The sequence below is a fragment of the Symphalangus syndactylus genome, chromosome 6, assembly GCF_028878055.3.
Source record: "Symphalangus syndactylus isolate Jambi chromosome 6, NHGRI_mSymSyn1-v2.1_pri, whole genome shotgun sequence".
Taxonomy (NCBI): domain Eukaryota; kingdom Metazoa; phylum Chordata; class Mammalia; order Primates; family Hylobatidae; genus Symphalangus; species Symphalangus syndactylus.
The window spans coordinates 24,745,478-24,768,157 of NC_072428.2; the positions used below are offsets into that span (position 1 = coordinate 24,745,478).

Genomic DNA, 22,680 nt, shown 5'->3' on the forward strand with positions numbered 1-22,680 from the left:
CAGACAGGAGCAGGGTACGAGAGGCTCCCCCGACCCAGCAAGAATGTCTGGAGATCATCAGGTGGTGGTACAGCAGTTGTCACACTGCCTCTCTAAAATGGTAACTGGTCGTGGTCGATGCCAGGGAGAGAGCGGCAGTTTCCCAATAGATAAAACACCAGAAATTGTTAACTGGCAGCTTCCAATAAGAAGATTTCAGGAATTGGGCAAGTGGGTTCAAGCATGCGCTTAAAACGCAAAATGACGGAATATGACTTTCCCGGGGCAGTCCACCATAAAAGGGAAGAGCGCCTAACATGAGCATGTCTGCAACTCCAGTAAACACACTGCACATGCTCACTTCCTAAGTGCTAGCAGGCCACCTCATATGCAAGCAGCTCACGCCAAGGGAAGAATCAAGGGAAATGGGACGCAAAACGCTGGAAGTATGTCAGCAATATAAAACCTGAAGTCAAAAGGTCAAACCCTGCACTTGACTCCAAGATGCCCACTTGAGTCTCTTCCAAGTGTACTTTCCTGCTTTAAAGTTGTAAAATAAACTTCCACTCCTGCTCTGAAACTGGCCTCGGTCTCTTTTTCAGCCTTATGCGCCTCAGTTGAATTCTTTCTTCTGAGGAGGCAAAAATTGAGGTTGCTGCAGACCCGCATGGATTTGCCACCAGTAACCCCGATACACACCACCCCTAACAATAATACTCAGCCATAAAAAAGAATGAGATGCCGGGCGCGGTGGCTCACGCCTGTAATCCCAACACTTTGGGAGGCCGAGGCTGGCGGATCACGAGGTCAGGAGATCGAGACCATCTTGGCTAACACCGTGAAACCCCGTCTCTACTAAAAATACAAAAAATTAGCCAGGCGCGGTGGCGGGCGCCTGTAATCCCAGCTGAGGCAGGAGAATGGCGTGAACCTGGGAGGCGGAGCTTGCAGTGAGCCGAGATAGCGCCACTGCAGTCCGGCCTGGGCGAAAGAGCGAGACTCTGTCTCAAAAAAAAAGAATGAGATGTCTTTTGCAGCAACACGGATGAAACTGGAGGCCATTATCCTAAATGAAATAACTCAGAAACAGAAAACCAAATACCACGTTTTTACTTATAAATGACAACGGCTACATGGACATACAGAGTGGAATAACAGACAATGGAGACTACAAAAGGTGGAAGAGTGGTAAGGGGGTGAAGGTTGAAAAACTACCTATTGGGTACAATGCTCACCATTTGGGTGATAGGTACAGGAAGAAGCCAGACTTCACCACTGTGCAATATATGCATGTAAGAAATCTGTACTTGTGGCCGGGCACGGTGGCTCTTGCCTGTAATCCCAGCACTTTGGGAGGCCGAGGCGGGTGGATCACCTGAGATCAGGAGTTCGAGACCAGTCTGACCACCAACATGATGAAACCCTGTCTCTACTAAAAAAATACAAAATTAGCCAGGCGTGGTGGTGCATGCCTGTAATCCCAGCTACTTGGGAGGCTGAGGCAGGAGAATTGCTTAAATCTGGAAGGCAGAGGTTACAATGAGCCGAGATCATGCCACTGCACTCCAGCCTGGGCAACAAGAGCGAAACTCCATTTCAAAAAAAAAAAAAGAACTCTGTACTTGTACACCCCGAGAACATAAAAATTAAAAAATAAAAATAAAATATACATGACTGTTGTTTAACAACTGTTTAGTAATGAGAAAAAGAAACCTAAACTATTTAATTAGAAGAATTAAAACATTCATAAAGTTAAGGATGCATATTACAATACTCAACTGAGAGAATGAACTAGATCAGATCAGTACTGCTTAAAGTAGGGATATGTACTTGTAGATAATTAAAAAAACTGGGTGATTTATGAGTAATGAAGGATAATAAACAAACTAGATGTCACAGTTGTCTTTTTCTACCTACCTCTTAAATGAGTGAGGGTTCTGATCTTTTTCTTACTCCCCATACTATCCTTAGTGATCTTTTCTTTATCTGTAGCTCAGCTTTCTTTGCGCTAAGCTCCAGGCATTGACATCATGCTATTTATTTGCATATTGTTAACTAGACATAGTACTTAGCAAACATGTTTTATGTTATCTTTACTTCAATGTGCCAACAGAATTTCACAACATGTCCAAACGGGAAACTATTTTTTCCTCTTCCTTGCTGCCCATCTTCTGGTGGTAACATGCTAATTTGGTAAGTTAGTTGGTAACCATTTCCTTTGGGCTTGAGGTTTCTTCAACTATGATATGGGAATAATAAAATTATACCTACCTCATAAGACTGTGGCAAGATTTAAATACTTAAATCAGTGCCTTGTGCGTAGTTAAGTGGTCAATAAATGTTAGCTACTATGGTTTTCATTCTCAGCTCTTCCCTTTCCTTTTTATCCCCACAAATAATCATGGCTTCAACTTCCTAAATCTTTAAAATCCATCCACTTCCTTCTGTCTTTACTGACAATAATGTAGTTCAATTCATCCTTACCTCTCATCATCAGCCTCCCAATTGGTCCCTGTATTTCTAACCTTACTCCTCCCGCCAATCTATTCTCCACACTACTCAAGAGTATATTTTTCTAAAGAGCAAATCTAATCTTGCCACTCCCGTTTCAAAAACTTAAATGGCTTTTCATTGCTCTCAGTAGAAAAACACCCAAAAAGCAAGCCATATAAGCCTCTTTAAATGTTGTGTTGCCTTCTTTCTCAATACATCCCCCCCTTCCATATTTCATAAATTCCAGGGATAGCAAACTACTTGTTGGCACCAGCCATACTGCTCCTTGCCTCAGGACCCTTGTATAAATTCCTTCACAACTCTGGCTAACTAATTTGATCACATCCTTCCAGACCAAGATTAGGTGGCACCATTATTGAGAAGCTTTACTCAAGGCTGGGTGAGATATCAGTGTGCTCTGGAGCACCCTCTTAACCCCTAGTAGTATTTAATAAATATTCCTGAAATTCCTCCGTAAAGCTAAAAGATTATTATGGCAGAGAATGCATCCTATTATTATATCTCTAGTGCCCGGCACATAGTATACATACACTTATTATTTGTGGAATTAATTAGGGGAAAAAACAACAAACAAAAATCGATCTTGTCTTATAAATCATCCACATCTACTGTAGTTTGAAAACACACCATTTTATACACATATACACATATATTCTATAAGTTATCACTTCTATTTTTTCAAAGAATCATATGAGGCAGGAAAAACTAATAGGGAGATCACCTACTTAGGGATTAGCAAAAACACTAAACTCATCAAGCTGAAAATTACCAATTTTGTGAAACAAATTTTGAGGTTGTACAATAAGCATTTAATTAATCTATTTAGTGAATCCCCATAACACTGAGCAAGTAAAAATGACGATGATGTGACAGAACTGCCAAAAAGCAAATGTAATTTTGGTCTGAATTAACAGTCTAATTTCTAGGTTCAGAGAGATGCTTGTCCTGTTCTATTCCACAGTAGTCAACCAACCTGATGATAATATATTCAGTTTGGGGACTTACACAAACTAAAGCATCTTCAAAAACAGTGATGGTGAAGGGAGCTGAAAGTATGTGACATGAGAAATGGAAATATTTAGCCTAAAGAAAGAGACCCAAGAGACATAAGATAGCTGTCTTCAAATATCTGTTGGACTATAAAATTGAAATGGAATTTCATTTGTACATTATAGCTCCAAGGGGTGGGATAAAGCCTAGTGGATAGAAACAACAGGAATATCATTTTTTTCTTAACACAAAAATCCAAATGAGCTGTATCATCACTCCAAGACTGCTCTCCAACACCAATTATTTTATAATTGTCTAATTTGTTGGATATTTGCAAATCCTTACCTTATTTATTTATGGCAACTATTACAATTGACAATTTTCTTCATGAAACTACTGTACACTCCCTCCCCACCTTTTCCCAGTTTTTATAACTTTGCTCCTGTTTCTTTAGCCATTCTTTGTGTACATAAACAGTTTATATAGAGCTCTCAAGTTTTTGTTATATACATATGAAATGATTTTATGTACTTTTTGCTAGTCACTACCTTCAGTTATGCAAGCCAAATCTTCCTTTTCTCATCTTTTAATGACATCCGGAGCTGCTTCCATGATTCTCACTAGTTTCAGTTATTAAAACTTGGAACTGTCCAGTTAAAAACTTAGTCAATAGTCAATACAACATTTTCCACTAAGGCTTGTGGCTTGAAATACTTAGTAGGGCAGTGTTAAGCGGAGGGGGCAGCAGTGAGAAAAGGAAGTTCTAAGATACTTCCTCCTACAAGTCTTTTCTTCAAGTCCTAGCTCCTATACTGGGAAAGTAGAGAAAAAGAAGAGTGGCAGAGATCAGTTTCTGTAATTGCCTATCTGGCACAGATAGAGAGATGTCCCTAGCCTCACTCTGACCTGTTGTATTAAGTCTGCTGCTTATACCCTCTAAAGTTATCATGGTTTCCATGTAGATGTTAAATGTGGTTTGTGGGTGGTACCTTACTTCATTCTGGCCCTATATGTCACTGAAGAACCCCTCAAAGAGGTAGAATCTAGTGTTTTTGGGGCCACTAATTCATCCTCAGTCTCTCTTTGGAAATACTATTACTGTCATTATTCTTCTATCTATGTTTGTTTACACAATCTATTCTAGCAGGCCCCCCTCCTTTTCCTATATGAGAAACAGGAAATAGTCTTAATGTTTGAGAATGTTGACAAAATCCAGCAGATAATAAAGCAGGCTTTCCCAATAACTCTCATCCTGCACTATTTACTTTGATGGGCTTACAGGTTCTAGAGGTTAGCAGGGAACTGGCTGGGAAACAGCAATGTCAAGTTCTGCTTCTTGCAAGCAACTTCAATGTCTACGACTGATGCCCTTGGAGTTGTATCCCCTCACTTGCCTCACTTTTTACCATAAATGTTGTACTCCTGCTTTCTCCAGTCCTTGACTTTATTGCCTGGTAACGGCAGTGACAGTGGTGGAGATATGAGGAAGTATCTGTCCTAGTTCTTTGGGCCTGCAAGGAGGTGGCTGACCGCAATTGTGGGAAAGGGAAAACTTAAGACTTTGTCTTCTTTTTCTCACTGTGGGTGTGTGAGAACTCACCAATTCTAGGGTACTCAACATCCGGTTAAAAAATAGCAAATAGCTAATATTATTGAGCACTAACTCTATACTCAACACTCCACTGCACTTCTCATGCATTGGTTTATTTAATCCTCACAATAACTTTTTTTTTTTTTTTTCAGAGGGAGTCTCACTCTGTCATGCAGGCTGGAGTGCAGTGGCATGATATTGACTCACTGCAAAAAAAAAAAAAAAAAAAAAAATATATATATATATATATATATATATACACACACACACACACACACAGCCAAACACAAATTTTCATGTAATTTCAGGGATTTAAGAGATCTCCCAAAGTTCCACTCCGGATCCTCAAGTATAAACCTGGGCAATCTGCCATTTGTCTATGACAACACTAAAACACACACTGAATAAAACAGTTAAATAATGTTGAAAAATCCTAAATCTTTTTCTCTAGCCTAAATTTCATGCCAGAAAATCCAACTTTCTATCAGGTTGAATGACTTGGGTTTTTCACTAGTACCTAAAAGTCATTATGTTTAAACTGAATTCTTTACCTCACCTCAATATTTGCTCATTGTTTTCCTTTTCTAACTTCACTTAATGGTACTAATTCTAAACTTTCCCAGGATAAAAATCTGGGAATCATCCTACTTTCTGTCTCTCCTTCATCACCTACACATGTATATAGCACAGAAATAGAAATTGGCTTTCTTAAGCGGTACCTATTAAATGAAGAAAAATGTAGAAAAATAATGTTTCATATCAGAGCAGTCTAAGCATAACCAGTTAAACATTTAGAATCTAATATACATACTGAAATACAGAAGCAGAAAAGTGAAATAGCAAATTTATGACAAAAGTCTTAAAAGCATAGTAACAAACATCACCTCATGTTTAGATTAGGGCAATGAGTAGTTTCCACTACTTCAAATTTTACTTTATTTCTGCAGTGTATCCATCATAATATTTCTTAATTGCTCAAAACACTCCATGACTATCTATTTCTTACCAATATAATTTAATTGCCTTTACCCAGGCTTTCGAATCACTCACTCATTCATTCACTATGCTCCTACATGGCTCCCATGGTTATAGAGCTTACAGTCTATTAAATAAGTAATCACGATCAGGCAATTTCATGATTACCTGATTAAAAAAATGTGTAGTAAGTGCCATGATAAGGTAAATAACGACTACTACAAAAGTATACAGAAGGAATACTGAGTGTAGGTAAAAGGAAGGAAAGCAGTAGTTAAGGAAAACTTTCTGGAAGAGATGTCTAAGTGGAGACCTCAAAAACAATTTAGAGGAAAATAAAAGGCAGCAAGAAAGAACATAAGCAAAGGTCTAGAGAGAGGAGAGAATGGAATTAAAAGCTCAGAATGATAAACACAGTATGAGGAAGGACAGTGAGAGGAAGAGAAGAGATAAGGCTAAAGTGAATCAGCAGTGGCAGATTGTTAAGGCCTTATAGTCAGAAGTTAAGGAGCTTAGATCTTATGTTAAGATCAACAAGGAGCACAGAAAGGTCTTAAGCCAAGACATACTATGATTAGGTTCCCATATTAGAAAGTGCATTCTGGCAACATTATGATAATGAACTGAGGCAAGGGAAATACCTGTTAAACTAGTTTCAATGGGGTTATTGATTGTGGCCTGAATTGGGGTAGTGGCAGTAAAGATGAAGAATAGACAAAATTAACACAATATTTAAAGGATAAAAGTCATTAGGATTTAATGTTTTCTGGATGTATGAGAGACAAGCGTTATCACTCAGGTCTCTGGCATGTGTCACCTGTTAGATTCAATAATCCAGAGTCCATAGGAAGAGAAACAGATATCGAAGAATGGAGCAGAATTTGGAGGTAGGGAAAGCTTCAAACACATTGATTTTGAGATGTCTGTAAGATATTCAGGAGGAAATGTTGAATAGGGGGTTAAATATGCTCTCTGCATTTCTCTATGTATCCTATATATGTAGCAATGTCTGGAGATTACTGATTATTTTTATTCCCTGGTCATTCTAGTTATGGCAGGAACTGAGATCTTTCAGGAGAATATGTAGCACTAGAAGAGGGAATAGGATACCATCATTTAAAATCAAGCCAAAGGAATCTTTAAAAACATAAGCAGAATGAGAGGGAAAATCAGAACAGAATGTTACAAAAGAAGAAAGGAAGGGAGTACTTCAAGAAAAGAGTGATTAACAACATCAAGTGCAACAGACATTAAAAAGGAAGAGGGCTGAGAAGTATCCTCTAGGTTTAGCAGTGAGAAAGTCATAAGGTGGTTTCAGTGAAATGGTAGTATTTGAGGTAGATTGATGAATGACTGAAATATTACAAAATATGTAAATACAGACTATACAAAAGGCTTGGCTATGAAAGGGAAGAGAAAAAGCAATAGTGGAGAAAGGGGTAGGGTTAAGAGGGAAGATTTTTTTCCTCTTGTTTTTAAATAAAGTTTAAAAATAGATTTGAGTATGGTTAAAGTACACATTGAAAAGAACTAATATAGTGGAAGAGATTAAAGATAAGGAGAGAAAGGAAATTGATATTGCTAGGTCCTTGGAAAGTTAGAATGAGATGAAATTTAAAGTACAGATGAAAGATGATTCTCAAATAGGAGAAGGCACAGTATATCTTTGCATTTGTGAACAGAGGTAAGTTTTGAGGATTGATTTTAGGAACTTGGGCGAATTCTCCTCTGATAAAACTATATATTTTTTCTGTGTGACATAACTGTAAGTTATTCCGGAGGATTAGGATAACGTAGTATACTATGTTAGATGTTTGAAGACATCTTGTTTGATGTCTTCATAGCAGTATACTATGTTAGATGTTTGAAAACTATGTTAGATGTTTGAAAACTATGTTAGATGTTTGAAGGTTTAAAAGGCCACTGAGATTACTGAAAATAAAAAAGAGGTGACTAGATTTATACAAAAGTTTTCTGGCCAGTGTTGAAAGCCTACTTGACGTTAGAGATCAGGACAGTCTCTAATAAACAATAAAAATAACTAAGTCAATATATGGCAGCAATGAGATGATATAGAAGGTGGAATAGCCCCAGAAGGGATTTTTAAGATAAGTTACCATGTTTTAGTATAAAATGAGAAATCTGATTGTGAATCTCAGCTACCATATATGTGATCTTGGGCAAGTTACTTAGCTTCTCTCAAAACTTCAATTTCATTACCTATAAAATAAAGACACTTCCTCTCATTGTTGTGAAATTACGTGATACAATACATGACGCCCAGCACACAGTACATCCTCAATAAATGTTAAATGTTTCAATAAAATATTTAAGGATAAGATTTTAGGACATCAGAGTTTATTTTACATGAAATAGGTGTTATAGAGGGCAAACGGAAAAGGTCTGGAAGAGAAGGAAATAGGAAACTGAGTTTAAAGAGAAAAATATGGAGTATTATAGAGATAAAAGACCAGACCATTGCAACAGCTTAATTAGATTTGGTCTTAATTTGGTTTTAGATAATGACCATAGATAACGAGGTAAAGCATGATAGATTTGGCTGCCCATAAAGTTAAACAAACAAAAATCCTAGGAGTGGATAACAGGTATACAGCCTAGTCTTTACACACTATTGTTCTGGGGACTGGTATAAGGGTCCTTAAGTCTTACAGTGTGAATTCTACAAGAGGTAGTTGAAGCAAGAGATCCAGGGGAAGAAGGCCAAACTTACCTTCTCACTAGTCCTAAATATGTACTCTCTCACTTTAGAAGAACCTAGTTATTACATAAGCATGCTCTGTTGATGTCCTCTATTGTGTACTGACTGTTTTCCATATGAACAATTTTTTCTCTTCATCACTCCTTTCTACCCATACTTTGATTCAATTTAAGTCTTTTTCATACTTCTTATATCTGCATGTTATATATGTACTGTTCATGGTTATTCTATATGCAACCAATATCCAGAGATTTATCTTGCCTAAGAGCGCTGAACACATTGTAAGAGCTTAAGTGCTTCAGGACTAAAGATCAGGTGGTTTTACTAAAGAACTGCACTGATATCAGTTGTCCTATTTCAGTCCTTTAACAAAGTTCTACTACTCTAAAGTAAGTTTAGCAGAATATCAAATATAGTAACACAAAACAGCGATTGGCAAAATTTTTCTTAAGGAATCAGAAAGCAAGTATTTTAGGCCTTGTGATTCATACAGTTTCTGTTACAACTAATCAACAGTGTCCTTGTGGCACAAAAGAAGCTGTAGACAATGTGCACACGAATAAGCACAGCTGTATTCTAATAACATTTTATTTACCAAAATAGGTGACCAGCTAGCAGGCCAATTCCTGCATAGAAAAAAGTTCAGAATTTTTATTTTCTTTTTGAGACAGGGTTTCACTCTTATCACCCAGGCTGGAGTCCAGTGGCATGATCACTGCAGCTTTAACCTCCCTTGCTCAATCATTCCTCCTACCTTAGCCTCCTGAGTAGCTGGGACTACAGGTACATGCCACCACACCCAGTTAATTTTTGTATTTTTTTGTAGAAACAGGGTTTTGCCATGTTGCCCAGGCTGGTTAGCTCAGAATTTATTGCATGATGTAGAAGAATAATATAGCTCAGCAAATTCAGAAAGGGTGAAGATGACTGACAAGAAATACTATAATATTCTGTGAGGACTATTAAGAGTGCTTAGTTTTTGCTATTACAGGAAATAATATGATTTAAAATTATGAAAAGTGTGCTGAACACATTCTAAGGTGGTCCCTATGATTCCTGTCTCCTGGTATTCATGCCTTTGTGTATCTCTTCCCCTTGATTGCAGCAGAATGTGGAACTTGCTTCTAACCAAGAGATTATGGCAAAGGTGATGGGATGTCATTTCTGTTACAAAAACCTATAACATTTTGCTGAGGGACATTCTCTCTTCTTGGTTTTGAAGGAATAAGACACCATCTTGTGAGATGCCCTATGGAGAGGGCAGCCTCTGGCTGCCAATTAGCTAGGAGCTGAATGTTGTGAACAACCACATGAGCTTGAAAGCAGATAGTTCCCTTGTCAAGTCTTCAGATGAGAACTCAGCCCTGGCTGACACCTATATTGTAGGCTTGCTGAGGACTCTGTGGGAGTGTGCCTAGATTCCTGACCTACAGAAACTATGAGATAAATAAATCTGTGTTGTTTATAAACTGTAAAATTTGTGTTAATATTGTTACACAGAAAAAAGCAATACAAAAGTACACTGATAATAGGTTTAATTGTCCAAAAGTGTATCATTTATCTCCCATGTCTAGAACTAAAATTACATAATTAATGTAAAAGATTATTTTAAAAATAATACATTGATAAATGTCACCTATTATTTTAATAGGTGATGACTTCTATTAAACCTTTTTAATGCTCAGTATCTTTGCAAATAAAGATCCTTTATTTAAAGAGACTGTGTAAACTCTAAATATTTATGCTATCAATTAACTTTTGAAACTTTTAAGGTGTTCCAAATTTACCCATGTAACAGACTGTCAGAAAGTAATATAGATAAAACATCTCAAAGCCTATTCCAGTACTTGTTAAACAGTTTAAGAAAAATCTATCTTTGATTTTAAAATCAAATTTTATCTTTGGTTTTAAAATCAAATTTTATCTTTGATTTGAAAATCAAATTTTAAAATCTATTTTTGATTTTATTAATTGACAACCATCTTAAATTTTTAAAGTACACAGTGGGGTCCCTTAGTTCTTCAATTTATTCCTCAGAGAATTTCCTTTCATCTGTTCACATGTATTTATTTTGCTATATTCAGAAGGTCTAGAGTGGACTTATTTTAGGTTTTTCTGGCAGTGCTCATTAGCTCTAGTTTCCATAGTTAAATTGCTACTGAAGCTGTAAATACAGTACTCTGAAAGCCCACACTCATGCACAGGTATGCTTCTACATAAAACTGCCTTGGTAAATGAATAAACTATTTCATGAGAAAATGGTTAAAAAGTTGGAAATCTATAGTAAAATGTTATTAATGTAAATAATCTTCATGTTTTAATTTTCTCTTACTTCTGGAATTTAAAGTGTTTCAGTGATGGGCAATATAGTAATACCATAGGCTCCTAAACACTGAACTAAAATCCTTGTATTTTTACATTTTGAAACTATGCTTCCATATCTTCAAGTGGATTTAATTCATTGTATAAGTCACATAGACTTGAGAATGAAGAAAAGTAGAGAACTGGGGCCAGATGCAGCGGCTCACACCAATCATCCCAGCACTTTGCGGGCGGGCAGAGGCAGGAGCACTGCCTAAGGCCTGAAGTTTAAGAACAGCCTGGGCAATATAACAAGGCCCTATCTCTACCAATAAATAAATAAATAAATAAAAAATTATCTGGGCATGGTGGTGTGAGTGCTGTCCCAGCTACTCAGGAGACTGAGAAGGGAGGACTACTTAAGCCCAGGAGTTGGAGGCTGCAGTGAGCTATGATCATGCCATTGCAGTCCACCCTGGGAAACAGAGCAAGACTCATCTCTTAAAAAAAAAAAAAAAGTGGAGAACTTCATCTGCTAATCTAATCTAATTGGACTGGTAAATATTAAAATGTTTGATAATATACAAGTGTTGTCAAGGGTGAGATTAGGGTAAACTGATATAATTGTTGGCTGAAGCATATGACAGTATAACCTTTTGGGAGAGCAATCTAGTAATAGCTACAAAATTTAACATACTGCAGTGAAGCAAGTCTATATCTTACAGTTTATTCTAGAAATATTTACATATGTGTGCAAAGGTTATACACAAGATTATGCACAATAGCATTGTTAGTAATAGAAAAAGATGGAATTAATTTAAATTTTTCAGTAGAGAACTATTACAATAAATTATGGCACATCTATATAATAAAATCCTATGCAGTTGTTAACAAAAATGAAGTAGTACATCTATATAAATGTACATAAATTGAGGTCTAAGAGTATTAAATAGATAAAGCAAGGTGTGAAATGCTCCCATGTATATTACTTACATAGAAATATTTGGGTGGAATACCCAGGACACTGTAATTTCAAGGAACGGAGGCTGAGGATCCGAAAAAGCAACCTAATTTTCTTTACACACCATTTTGTATTTTATGTATTTATACCAAACATGTAAATAATTTTCTCAATAGACACCTTCAGACATTCTTTATTTACCATAAGATAGTCTTAAAAATGTAACTGAGAAAATCATTTCTAGAATTTCTTGATCACAGGTTATTTTTCTCTGTTACATGTAATGTTGGGAATAATCCTGTCTTCAAAGTCCTTAAATAGTACTTTAATGACTCATGGGTGACATAAGTATCTCATAAGACATATTTTACTTAGCTTTTATTAAAAATTGTCTATTATCTGGATACTCAGGCACTAAACTCCAGGTAAATTTCCAGAAGATTATATTGTATTGATGTAAGTAAATGACTGGTAAGAAGTTGGCAGATACTTCGCAGCCAAGAGCCAACAGGGAAATTAATGGCTGAGTTGAGAGAACACAGGACCAAAATGATTAAATGGCATAATTTAAGTAAACTAACATATTACATTTTTAATAGCAATATGCTACAACTATACAAACTGATCTAACAAATACTGTACACCTGAAGATGTTTTTAGCACTCCCTATATATCAATTTCTATTTTAAAGGCAAAACTTTTTGACTGGAATGGAGAAATGCTGATCATGTGAAATAAGGATTTTTACAGTGCTGCAACTTTGATCCTTATTGTGCATGAATTTATCAAGGACTCCTTCATGTTGAGAAATTTGAAAATTCATTAAAAGAAAAAATCTCCATAAATGTGAGTTTTACTTTACTACTTGAACCTGCAATAACCTAAAAAGGGATGTAATTCCTATTTTACTGTTTATTGCTATTAAACAAACCATGTGAGAAAACTTTAGAGCATAGTTACAAAAAAAATGGGTTTTGGAATCACACAGAATTCAAGTCCTGGTTCTCAGATTAACTATGGAATAGTGGGAAAACTACCCCATCCTTGTGAGCCTCATTTCCTCATATATAAAAGGGAGATAACATGAAGTATATTTAGTATCTTCTGAGGTTGTTGTATTAAGTAAAAAAAAACAAAACAAAACACATAATGCACTTTGTATAATATATGACCAACAGTAAGAGTTAAATAAAAGGCAACTCTCACTACTAATATTATTACTCTTCAATTATCCAGCATAGATGAGGAATAAAATGTTCTATATAACGTTTTCCTTTACTAGACAAATTCTTACGTACATGCCAAATTTTAAGCATCACCACTTTGTATTTTACTCACTCTTGGAGCAAATTCTTCCAAAATACTTACTTTTTTTGTTACCATAGGGGTCAATAAATAGAAACTAATCTTTTTGGTGCCTGGTACTAATAACTCTGTCTAGATTAACATGTTTATTTTGCAGTCCCAGTATGGTGATTTCAGGTCATATTACATTTGGAATGTTGTATTTAGGTTGGGGCATGATTCAAGAGACAATGAATGCCATACTAGAAGATGCATAAAAAGAATAATCAGAACAGTGAGGTGTGTGAAAACCCTAACATATAAAACCAGGTTAAGGAATGATGTCTATTTAGTTTAGAGAATATTTGAGATGAAAAAATAGGTATTTTCAAATATTTTAAGGGTGTCACATGAAAAACTATGTAAATTTATTCTGTATTATATCAGAGGACAAAAGTAGAAACAATAGATATGTTACAGATACATGAATTAAATATTAATATGGCTGCTTTGATTATACAACTGACAAGGTTTATTTCAATTCCAAGATTCTGTAACCTATATATACTAAAAAAGAAGGCAGGCAATTATGATTATATACTTAAATTACTACTCTTGTCACTTTAAAGATGAACCAAAATATGATTTACTACTTCGTTACTTTTGTACTTTTGTTTCAATAAAAAGATAATGATAAAATGATATGATATATACGATGGACTCAGTATTTCAATTTCCCAAACTGATCCCTGTAATAATCCCACTTTAAATACTGAGATTCTCCAAAAAAATCAATTCATATTAATTTTAGTCTTTTTAAAAAATTGGAGCACAATGCACTGTGAACATTTTCAAGTTATAAGAGCTACATGTTCAGATATATTTGCCTAATTTATTTCAAGTTCAGATCAACATTAGAATTTAAAATAGAACTTAAGTCAATTCCTCTCTAATTTATCTTAACTTCTGTCGTGTTAGTGATTTAAATAATTTTGGAATGGGAATCGGATAAAATGATTATGCACAACAGAAAACAATGATAGAGGACAGCAAAGCATGTATTTTGTACTAACCAATTAGAAGAACTGTTCCAACGGCTAAACCTCCACCTGGAAATGAAACAAAACCAGAAGAAAATTAATCTACCTTTTCCATTACCTTTAGCATAAAAGTTAAGCTTTATGAAGGAAAGGCACTTCAATAACTTTAAAACAGTAGTTGTGAACAACATTTTAATTACCTTTGCAATACTTTGCTCAAGGTGCTATTATGAAATAATTACATATTATATGTAATTACACACTACACATTACAATTACTTTTCTTTTTTTTTTTTTTGAGATGGAGTCTCGCTCTGTCGATCACACTGAAGTGCAGTGGCACAATCTCCTCTCAGCTCACTGCAACCTCCCCATCCTGGGTTCAAGCGATTCTCCTGCCTCAGCCTCCCTCAGCCTCCTGAGTAGTTGGGATTACAGGTGCCCACTACCACGCCTGGCTAATTTTTGTATTTTTAGTAGAGACGGAGTTTTACCATGTTGGTCAGGCTGGTCTAGAACTCCTGACCTCACGTGATTCACCTGCCTCGGGCTCCCAAAGTGCTGGGATTACAGGCGTGAGCCACCACGCCTGGCCCACAATTACTTCCATAATATACTGTACTATCCTCCTTTCTTCTATGACAGAACCACACAGCATTCAACATAACTGTGGTTAGGACTCCAGTAATGTTATATTTAGCACTTGTTAATAAATTAACTCAATACTCAAGACTTAAATGTGCACAGTAACTTAACTACTACAGAAGTTCAACATAGATAAGATTATTATAGAAATTCCACATTAATATTTATCTTCAAATTTAGTAAGACTTTGAGTAAAGACCTGATAATTAAAGTTAATTATTTTTTATTACGAATAATATACACAGTCTGGAAATGCTCTAAATATATTTGCAATTTAAAAGGAATGTATTTGCCATTTCAAACAAAAAAAGAACATCACAAAATACATTTTCAGTATTACTAGACTAGTGTTCTTTTAAATATCTGAATTAGGCCGGGCACAGTGGCTCAGGCCTGTGATCTTAGCACTTTGGGAGGCTGAAGTGGGCAGATCACTTGAGGTCAGGAGTTCAAAACCAGCCTGGACAACATGGTGAAACCCTGTCTCTACTAAAAATACAAAAAAATAAGCTGCATGTGGTGATGCATGCCTGTAATCCTACCTACTCAGTAGGCTGAGAAATGGGAATTTTTTTTTTTTGAGACAGTCTCACTCTGTCACCCAAGCTGGAGTGCATTGGCACGATCTCAGCTCACTGCAACCTCCGCCTCCCGGGTTCAAGTGATTCTCCGGCCTCAGCCTCCCGAGTAGCTGGGATTACAGGCGCCCACCACTACAACCAGCTAATTTTTTGTACCTTTAGTAGAGACAGGGTTTCACTATGTTGGCCAGGCTGGTCTCGAACTCCTGACCTCGTGATTCACCTGCCTGGACTTCCCAAAGTGGTGAGATTACAGGTGTGAGCCACCATGCCTGGCCTGAGACACGAGAATTTTTTGAACCTGGAAGGCAAGGTTGCCGTGAGTTGAGACTGCACCACCACACTCCAGCATGGCCAACAGAGCAAGACTCTGTTTCAGAAAAAAAAAAAAAAATCTGAATTATGGTAATATAATCATGAAATATATGAAATATATAATTCAAATGGTGAATCATTAAAAATCAATTTAAAACTTAATTTTAGGGCTAGGTGCAGTTGCACACGCCTGTAATCCCAGCACTTTGGGAGGCCGAAACAGGCCGATCACCTGAAGTCGGGAGTTCGAGACCAGCCTGATCAACAGGGAGAAACTCCTTCTCTACTAAAAATACAAAAGTAGATGGGCGTGGTGGCGCATGCCTATAATCCCAGCTACGCAGGAGGCTGAGGCAGGAGAATCGCTTGAACCAGGAAGGTGGAGGTCGCAGTAAGCCGAGATTGCACCATCGCACTCCAGCCTGGGCAAAAAGAGTGAAACTCCATCTCAAAAAAAAAAAAAAAAAAAAAAAAAAAAAATTAAAGAAATTAGAACTACACTAAGACATTTGAGTACTAATACTTTGCTCTTCACTCCATTTGTAAAACTATTACCATTTTGATTAATGTCTCAAACACAAATTCACTTAAAATTTTAGAAAATGAATATCAAAGAATAGAAATGTATTTAAAGTATAATTTTAAAAATACTCAAAGTTGGGCCGGGTGCGGTGGCTCACAACTGTAATCCCAGCACTTTGGGAGGCCAAGATGGGTGGATCATGAGGTCAGGAGTTCGAGACCAGCCTGGCCAACATAGTGAAATCCAGTCTCTACTAAAAATCCAAAAAAAATTAGCCGGGCGTGGTGGCTGGCGCTTGTAGTCCCAGCTACTTAGGAGGCTGAGGCAGGAGAATTGCTTGAATCCAGGAGGGGGAGGTTGCAGTGAGCTGAGATTGCGCCACTGCACTCCAGCCTGGGTGACAGAGTGAGACTCCATTAAAAAAAAGGAAATACTCAAAGTTGTTGGGACAACTAGAGTCAATGTTGTTTGTTTTTTGTATACAAATCTGAAAGAAACATTTAGAACACCAATAAAGAACTTTCCACAAAAAAGTTTTGTAGTCATTTGTCATACAGAAAAACTTAGTGACATAAGTTCCTTTGATAGGCTGGGCACGGTAGCTCACACCTGCAATCCCAGCACTTTGGAAGGCTGAGGCAGGTAGATCACATAAGCTCAGGAGTTCGAGACCATCCTGGCCAACAAGGTGAAACCCTGTTAGCCAGATGTAGTGGCCTGCTCCTGTAATCTGAGCTATTCGGGGGAGCTGAGGCAGGAGAATCGCTTGAACCCGGGAGTCATAGGTTGCAGTGAGTTGAGATCATGCCACTGCACTCCAGCCTGGGCCACAGAGCAAGACTCTGTCTCAAAAAAAAAAAAAAAAAAAAAAAAGTTCCTTTGATAGTGTTTATTTTTTGCCTTGCAAAAAAGCATAACTATTATGTGTTAAACAGTTTGAAACCTAGAATAATATGCAACATGAGACTTATGCTAAGCGATTTACAGTGAGGCTAAACATCAATTTCATGACAATATGTAGAACATTTCAAACTCTTAGGGAAGGAAATAATGAAAAAACCTAGTATATTTAAATGTTTTAATGTTTAAGTTTATATATTTACAAGACTTTATATTTTAAGTTCACATTTAGATAGGTTCCTTCATATAGCATTTAAAGTCATATCAGACTACATAGGATAACTTTAATCTTCAGATGAAAAGATAAACATAAGCTGAAATGTATGTCATGATAGCCATCAAAAAGGATCAGGTCCGGGTGCAGTGGCTCACGGCTATAATCCCAGCACTTTGGGAGGCCAAGGTGAGCAGATCACTTTAGCTCAAGAGTTTGAGACAAGCCTGGACAACATGGCAAAACTCCATCTCTACAAAAAATACAAAAATTAGCAAGGTGTGCTAGCACCTGTAGTCCCAGCTACTTGGGGGGCTGTGGCAGGAGGATCAATTGAGCATGGGAAGTTATGGCTGCAGTGAGCAGCGTTCGTGCCGCCACTGCACTCCAGCCAGGGTAACAATGTGAGACCCGGTCTCAAACAAACAAATAGATCAGAACAAAGGGTTTGCTTTGGGATAAGATTAGACTAAATGTTTAATTTCATAGTGCCACACTAATGTTTTAATTCATTTGAACATCTTATATCACACTTCCTTACTTTCCTACTTTCCCTTAAATGCAAAAATAAACATTTAATTACCCAATAGCCTTTTTCTGTACATATAAGGAGATGAATTGATGTAAGCATACAAGAGACATTATGGTATCTAAGCTAGAGCAGGCACTATTTAAGTTTCTTACTTTAACCTATTTCCTATAGGGAGGATTTAGTTTTCTTATCTAACCTCCTGAGTTACATTTATGTCTCCTCAAATAAGGAATTTATATAAGGCCTCCACTGGGACAGAGAGAGAAGCAAAGATTTTTTATTTTTTGAGACGGAGTCTCGCTCTGTCGCCCAGGCTGGAGTGCAGTGGCGCAATCTCGGCTCACTGCAAGCTCCGCCTCCCGGGTTCACGCCATCGTCCTGCCTCAGTCTCCCGAGTAGCTGGGACTACAGGCACCTGCCACCACACCCGGCAAATTCTTTGTATTTTTAGTAGAGACGGGGTTTCACCGTGTTAGCCAGGATGGTCTCGATCTCCTGACCTCGTGATCCACCCACCTCAGCCTCCCAAAGTACTGGGATTACCGGCGTTAGCCACTGCGCCCGGCCAGAAGTAAAGATTTTTTAACATTCACTATGGGACAATGAGAACAGATCACACAACAGTTTTCCAATTAAATGAAGTGATTACCAAGTAGAGGTGTCTGGCCCAAAAAGGTACTCAGAAAGAGCTACCTTTAACATTTTGGCAATTCCTTTTTTTTTGTCAGGGGTAGGGACAGGGCGTCACTGTGTTGCTCAGACTGGAGTGCAGTGGTGCGATCATGGTTCACTGCAGCTTCACCCTCCCAGGCTCAAGCGGTCCTCCCAACTCAGCCTCTGAAATAGTTGGGATTATAGGAACATGTAACCATGACTGGCTAATTCTTTTTCTTTTTTAATTCTTTCATTCTTTGTAGAGACAGGGTCTCACTATATTGCCCAGGCTGGTTTTGAACTCCTGGGCTCAAACTAGCCTCCAGCGTTGGCCTCCCAAAGTGTTGGGATTACAGGCATGAGTGACCACATAACCTAAAAAATCTTATGTGTATTAAAATTCTAATGTTTAGAAAATTTGAACATTAAGACATAATGGGGACATATTAAAATCACTTTTATCAACCAAGTATCTTCTGAAACTTCTTTTACAAAAAGGTAAGAAGTCTCTATCATGTAAATTCACTAGATTCACATTTAGATTGGCTGTAGTAAAGTTTGGTCATTGTGAAGGATAGTTGTGGGGAATAAGATGTAACTCATTAACTAATTTAAACTTATTAACTAAAGCTTTTAAAAATCAAGCTTTTATTCTATGTGTTTTAAGAGAAATAATTTGGACCTATATATATATATATATATATATATGTATATATATATATATGTATATATACACACATGCATACAGCAGCAAAATTTCTCTATTCTTCTAAACTTGAGTTTAGTGAGACATGATCTCAAAACATTTCCACAAGATACCTTTGTATAAGGTATTTTGATGTCTCTTACTTGATAAATGGAAGGTCTAGCTGTATTTTAACTTAAAAGTTTGAATGTTTATAGCCATGCTCCAACCAAAAAATAAATAAAAAGCTAAAACAACCAACCAACCACAACAGAGTATCCTGACATATTCTTTGAAAGCTGGATTTTAATTTACTTTTAAATTTTGTGATCCATTAGTAATTTTATATAATTTCAAAAGCAACATAGACTTCACACTAATGGTTCCCAATTAAAATTGAAATATCTTTTCCCAATACAATGTATTACAGATAAGTAATAGGGTAAGGAAACAATCATCTTCTTTTTGTAATGAAAATGAACAAGAAGGTAGTAAAAGGGCCTTGTTTACTACTTCCTCTCCCCTTTCATCCTAACTTAGAAAAATTACCAACACACTTTCTAAGTCACTAAGCAAAATAAATTCTTTTTTTGAGATGGGGTCTCACTGTCACCCAGGCTGCAGCATAGTGGTGTGATCACTGCTCACTGCAGACTTGAACTCCCCGGGTTCAGGGATTCTCCCCCATCAATCTCCTGAGTAGCTGGGACTATAGGTGTGCACCACCAAGCTTGGGTGATTTTTGTATTTTCTGAAGAGCCAAGGTCTCTCTATGTTGCCCAGGCTTGTCTCAAACTCCCAGGCTCAAGCAATCCACCCATCTTGGCTTCCCAAAGTGCTGGGATTATAAGTGTGAGCTACCACACTTAGCCAGCAAATAAACTCTTGGTTTTACTTCTAGATGTCTTTAAGATGTATACTTATTTCCATCTTACTAAAAATAAAAGTAGAGTACTTTATGTACACAAAAGAATACAAGAGGTTGAAAGGTTAAAGAATCATGACTACTCTTCAATAATTATGACACAATTATTGGCTGGGCAAACATGAGAATCAAAATAAAGGTTTGAAAGGTTAAAGATACGCAGCAAGCTTGATATTTTAGAGAATTAATTTCATCAAGATTTCACATCTTTTAAAAATAGGCATTTTTTCTTAAAGCCAGAAAAGATACTTAATACTTAAGAAATAATATTAGAAAATTTAAGATCTTGTAAATGCCAGGATCTTCCACAATTTTAAAAATCGTAAGACAACGAAAGGGCTTTGGTTGTTGTTTCAATTCATGCAGTAGTAAGACAATTACATTAGTACTATTAATATTTTAAAGGAACAACATTCAATCCCCATACTCTCCCCAATAGAAACCTCTGATTAAGCTATAAATTTTGGGTAAATGAGGCCAAATTAATACACTAGAATATGAAAGCCTTTCTTCAATGTTAGAGAAAGTAAAACGGAAAAGAAATGAAAGTCAAGAAAGATAACAGTGATTTATGCCAGTCCTTTCCAGAGCTCTATATAAAGGAATAATTTTGCTTAAAATTACAAAAAAGTACTTTTGGGAAAATGCAATGTAAAAAACAAGTTCATATTGTTTCCTTGGTTCATAGTAATAGTCTTAACTACTTAATTAATGCTGGATCTCAAATTTTTTTTTTTTTTTTTGAGACGGAGTCTCGCTCTGTCGCCCAGGCTGGAGAGCAGTGGCGCAATTTCGGCTCACTGCAAGCTCCGCCTCCCGGGGTCACGCCATTCTCCTACCTCAGCCTCTCCAAGCAGCTGGGACTACAGGCGCCTGCCACCAAGCCCGGCTAATTTTTTTGTATTTTTAGTAGAGACGGGGTTTCACCTTGGTCTCGATCTCCTGACCTCGTGATCCGCCCGCCTCGGCCTCCCAAAGTGCTGGGATTACAAGCGTGAGCCACCGCGCCCGGCCTGGATCTCAAATTTAATTGCAGTTATTTTGATAACAACTCTACTTTTTCTTCCCCAAGCATTACAAAACATAGTGACTACTCTTCATTATGACACAATTATTGGCTGGACAAACATGAGAATCAAAATAAAGCTAGGAACTGTTAATAGTTCTATAGTGAGTCATATGAAACAATTTTACATAGCAATAAAAAATACATTTTTCTTAAATATACAGCTAATTGTATTGGTTGGTAAAATATCATAACCAAGATTGTGTTAAATATGTAGTCCAAGCTCAATGTATATTATCCCATGCCACACATTAACATAATAAAGGAAATAAGCCCACTAGTGTTTACTTTTTGACATCAATGTTAAAAAATGGCTGCTACCATTAAGCTTCTTTCAGAATACTCTTCCTAGACTATTATTTACCTCAAATCCCTATCTGACATTCCCTTCACTATCAAAATTTAACAGCACAGAGGTCAAATCTGCAGTTACCCTTCCTTTAAGCATTTTTCTGGAACATGAAGCCGTGGTTAATTCTTCCAGGTTAGATATATGGTTCTAAGATGGAGTATACCTTTTAAGGGGAATGGGGTTGGTTGGGCAGGGCGGGTGGGGGACGGCAGGGGGCAATTCTGCCAGAATCCTTTAGCTGCTATAATCTTTCTTTGGAAACCCCTGGAAGAGAAATGGAGTACCTCTTCAATCGATGGAATATCTATCTTTCCTTTTACACAATGTAAGTGTTATTTACATACAGCATCCTCAAATAACAATATAAATATCCCAGAAGGGCAAGGTTGAGAACATGGGTTAGATAATCTGAGAATTTAAAAAATTTTAATGTAGCTAACTTGGGAAATGTATATCAATACCTGATAATAAAATTAGGCTGTCAGAACAAAAACATTATATATTAGGTCATCTGAAAGATGCAGATATTGAATATTTTCAAATTCATGAAACGCTTTGGAATAAGTAATAGAATTATCAGTGTATCATCAAATGACTAACAATTAGCATGTATGATGCCTTTCAAATATATTTTGCATCTATGTTTAAAATTACAATGACGTCATGGTGGCAGTAGTAAAATGTCACCGTACTACATGGAAGCCATAATATTTACTTGTTATACAGTAACCACATAATATATTTAGACAATAATCACAATATTACAGTATAGTCTTACCGTTCTAACACCATAACATCCTATTATCATTACCTTTTGTCACAATATAGTCATATTAGGCTTGTCACAACTTGAGTCAAATAACATTTTCGAGTAATAACATAGTCTAAATTGCTTGCTTATACAGAAAATCAGAAAACAAAAATGTCATTAAGA

At 36.7% G+C, this 22,680-nt stretch overlaps 1 protein-coding gene across 8 annotated transcripts in view; it reads right to left on the bottom strand.

The window, feature by feature from the left end:
• The window catches only part of ELP4 (elongator acetyltransferase complex subunit 4), a 252,778-nt gene that overhangs the window by 227,768 nt on the left and 2,330 nt on the right, over positions 1–22,680 (bottom strand). For all 8 annotated transcript variants that reach the window (XM_055282022.2, XM_063641876.1, XM_055282021.2 and 5 more), the window contains exon 2: positions 14,388–14,423. In XM_055282022.2, coding sequence (XP_055137997.1) covers positions 14,388–14,423 — 36 coding nt within the window. The remainder of the gene's footprint in view (positions 1–14,387; positions 14,424–22,680) is intronic.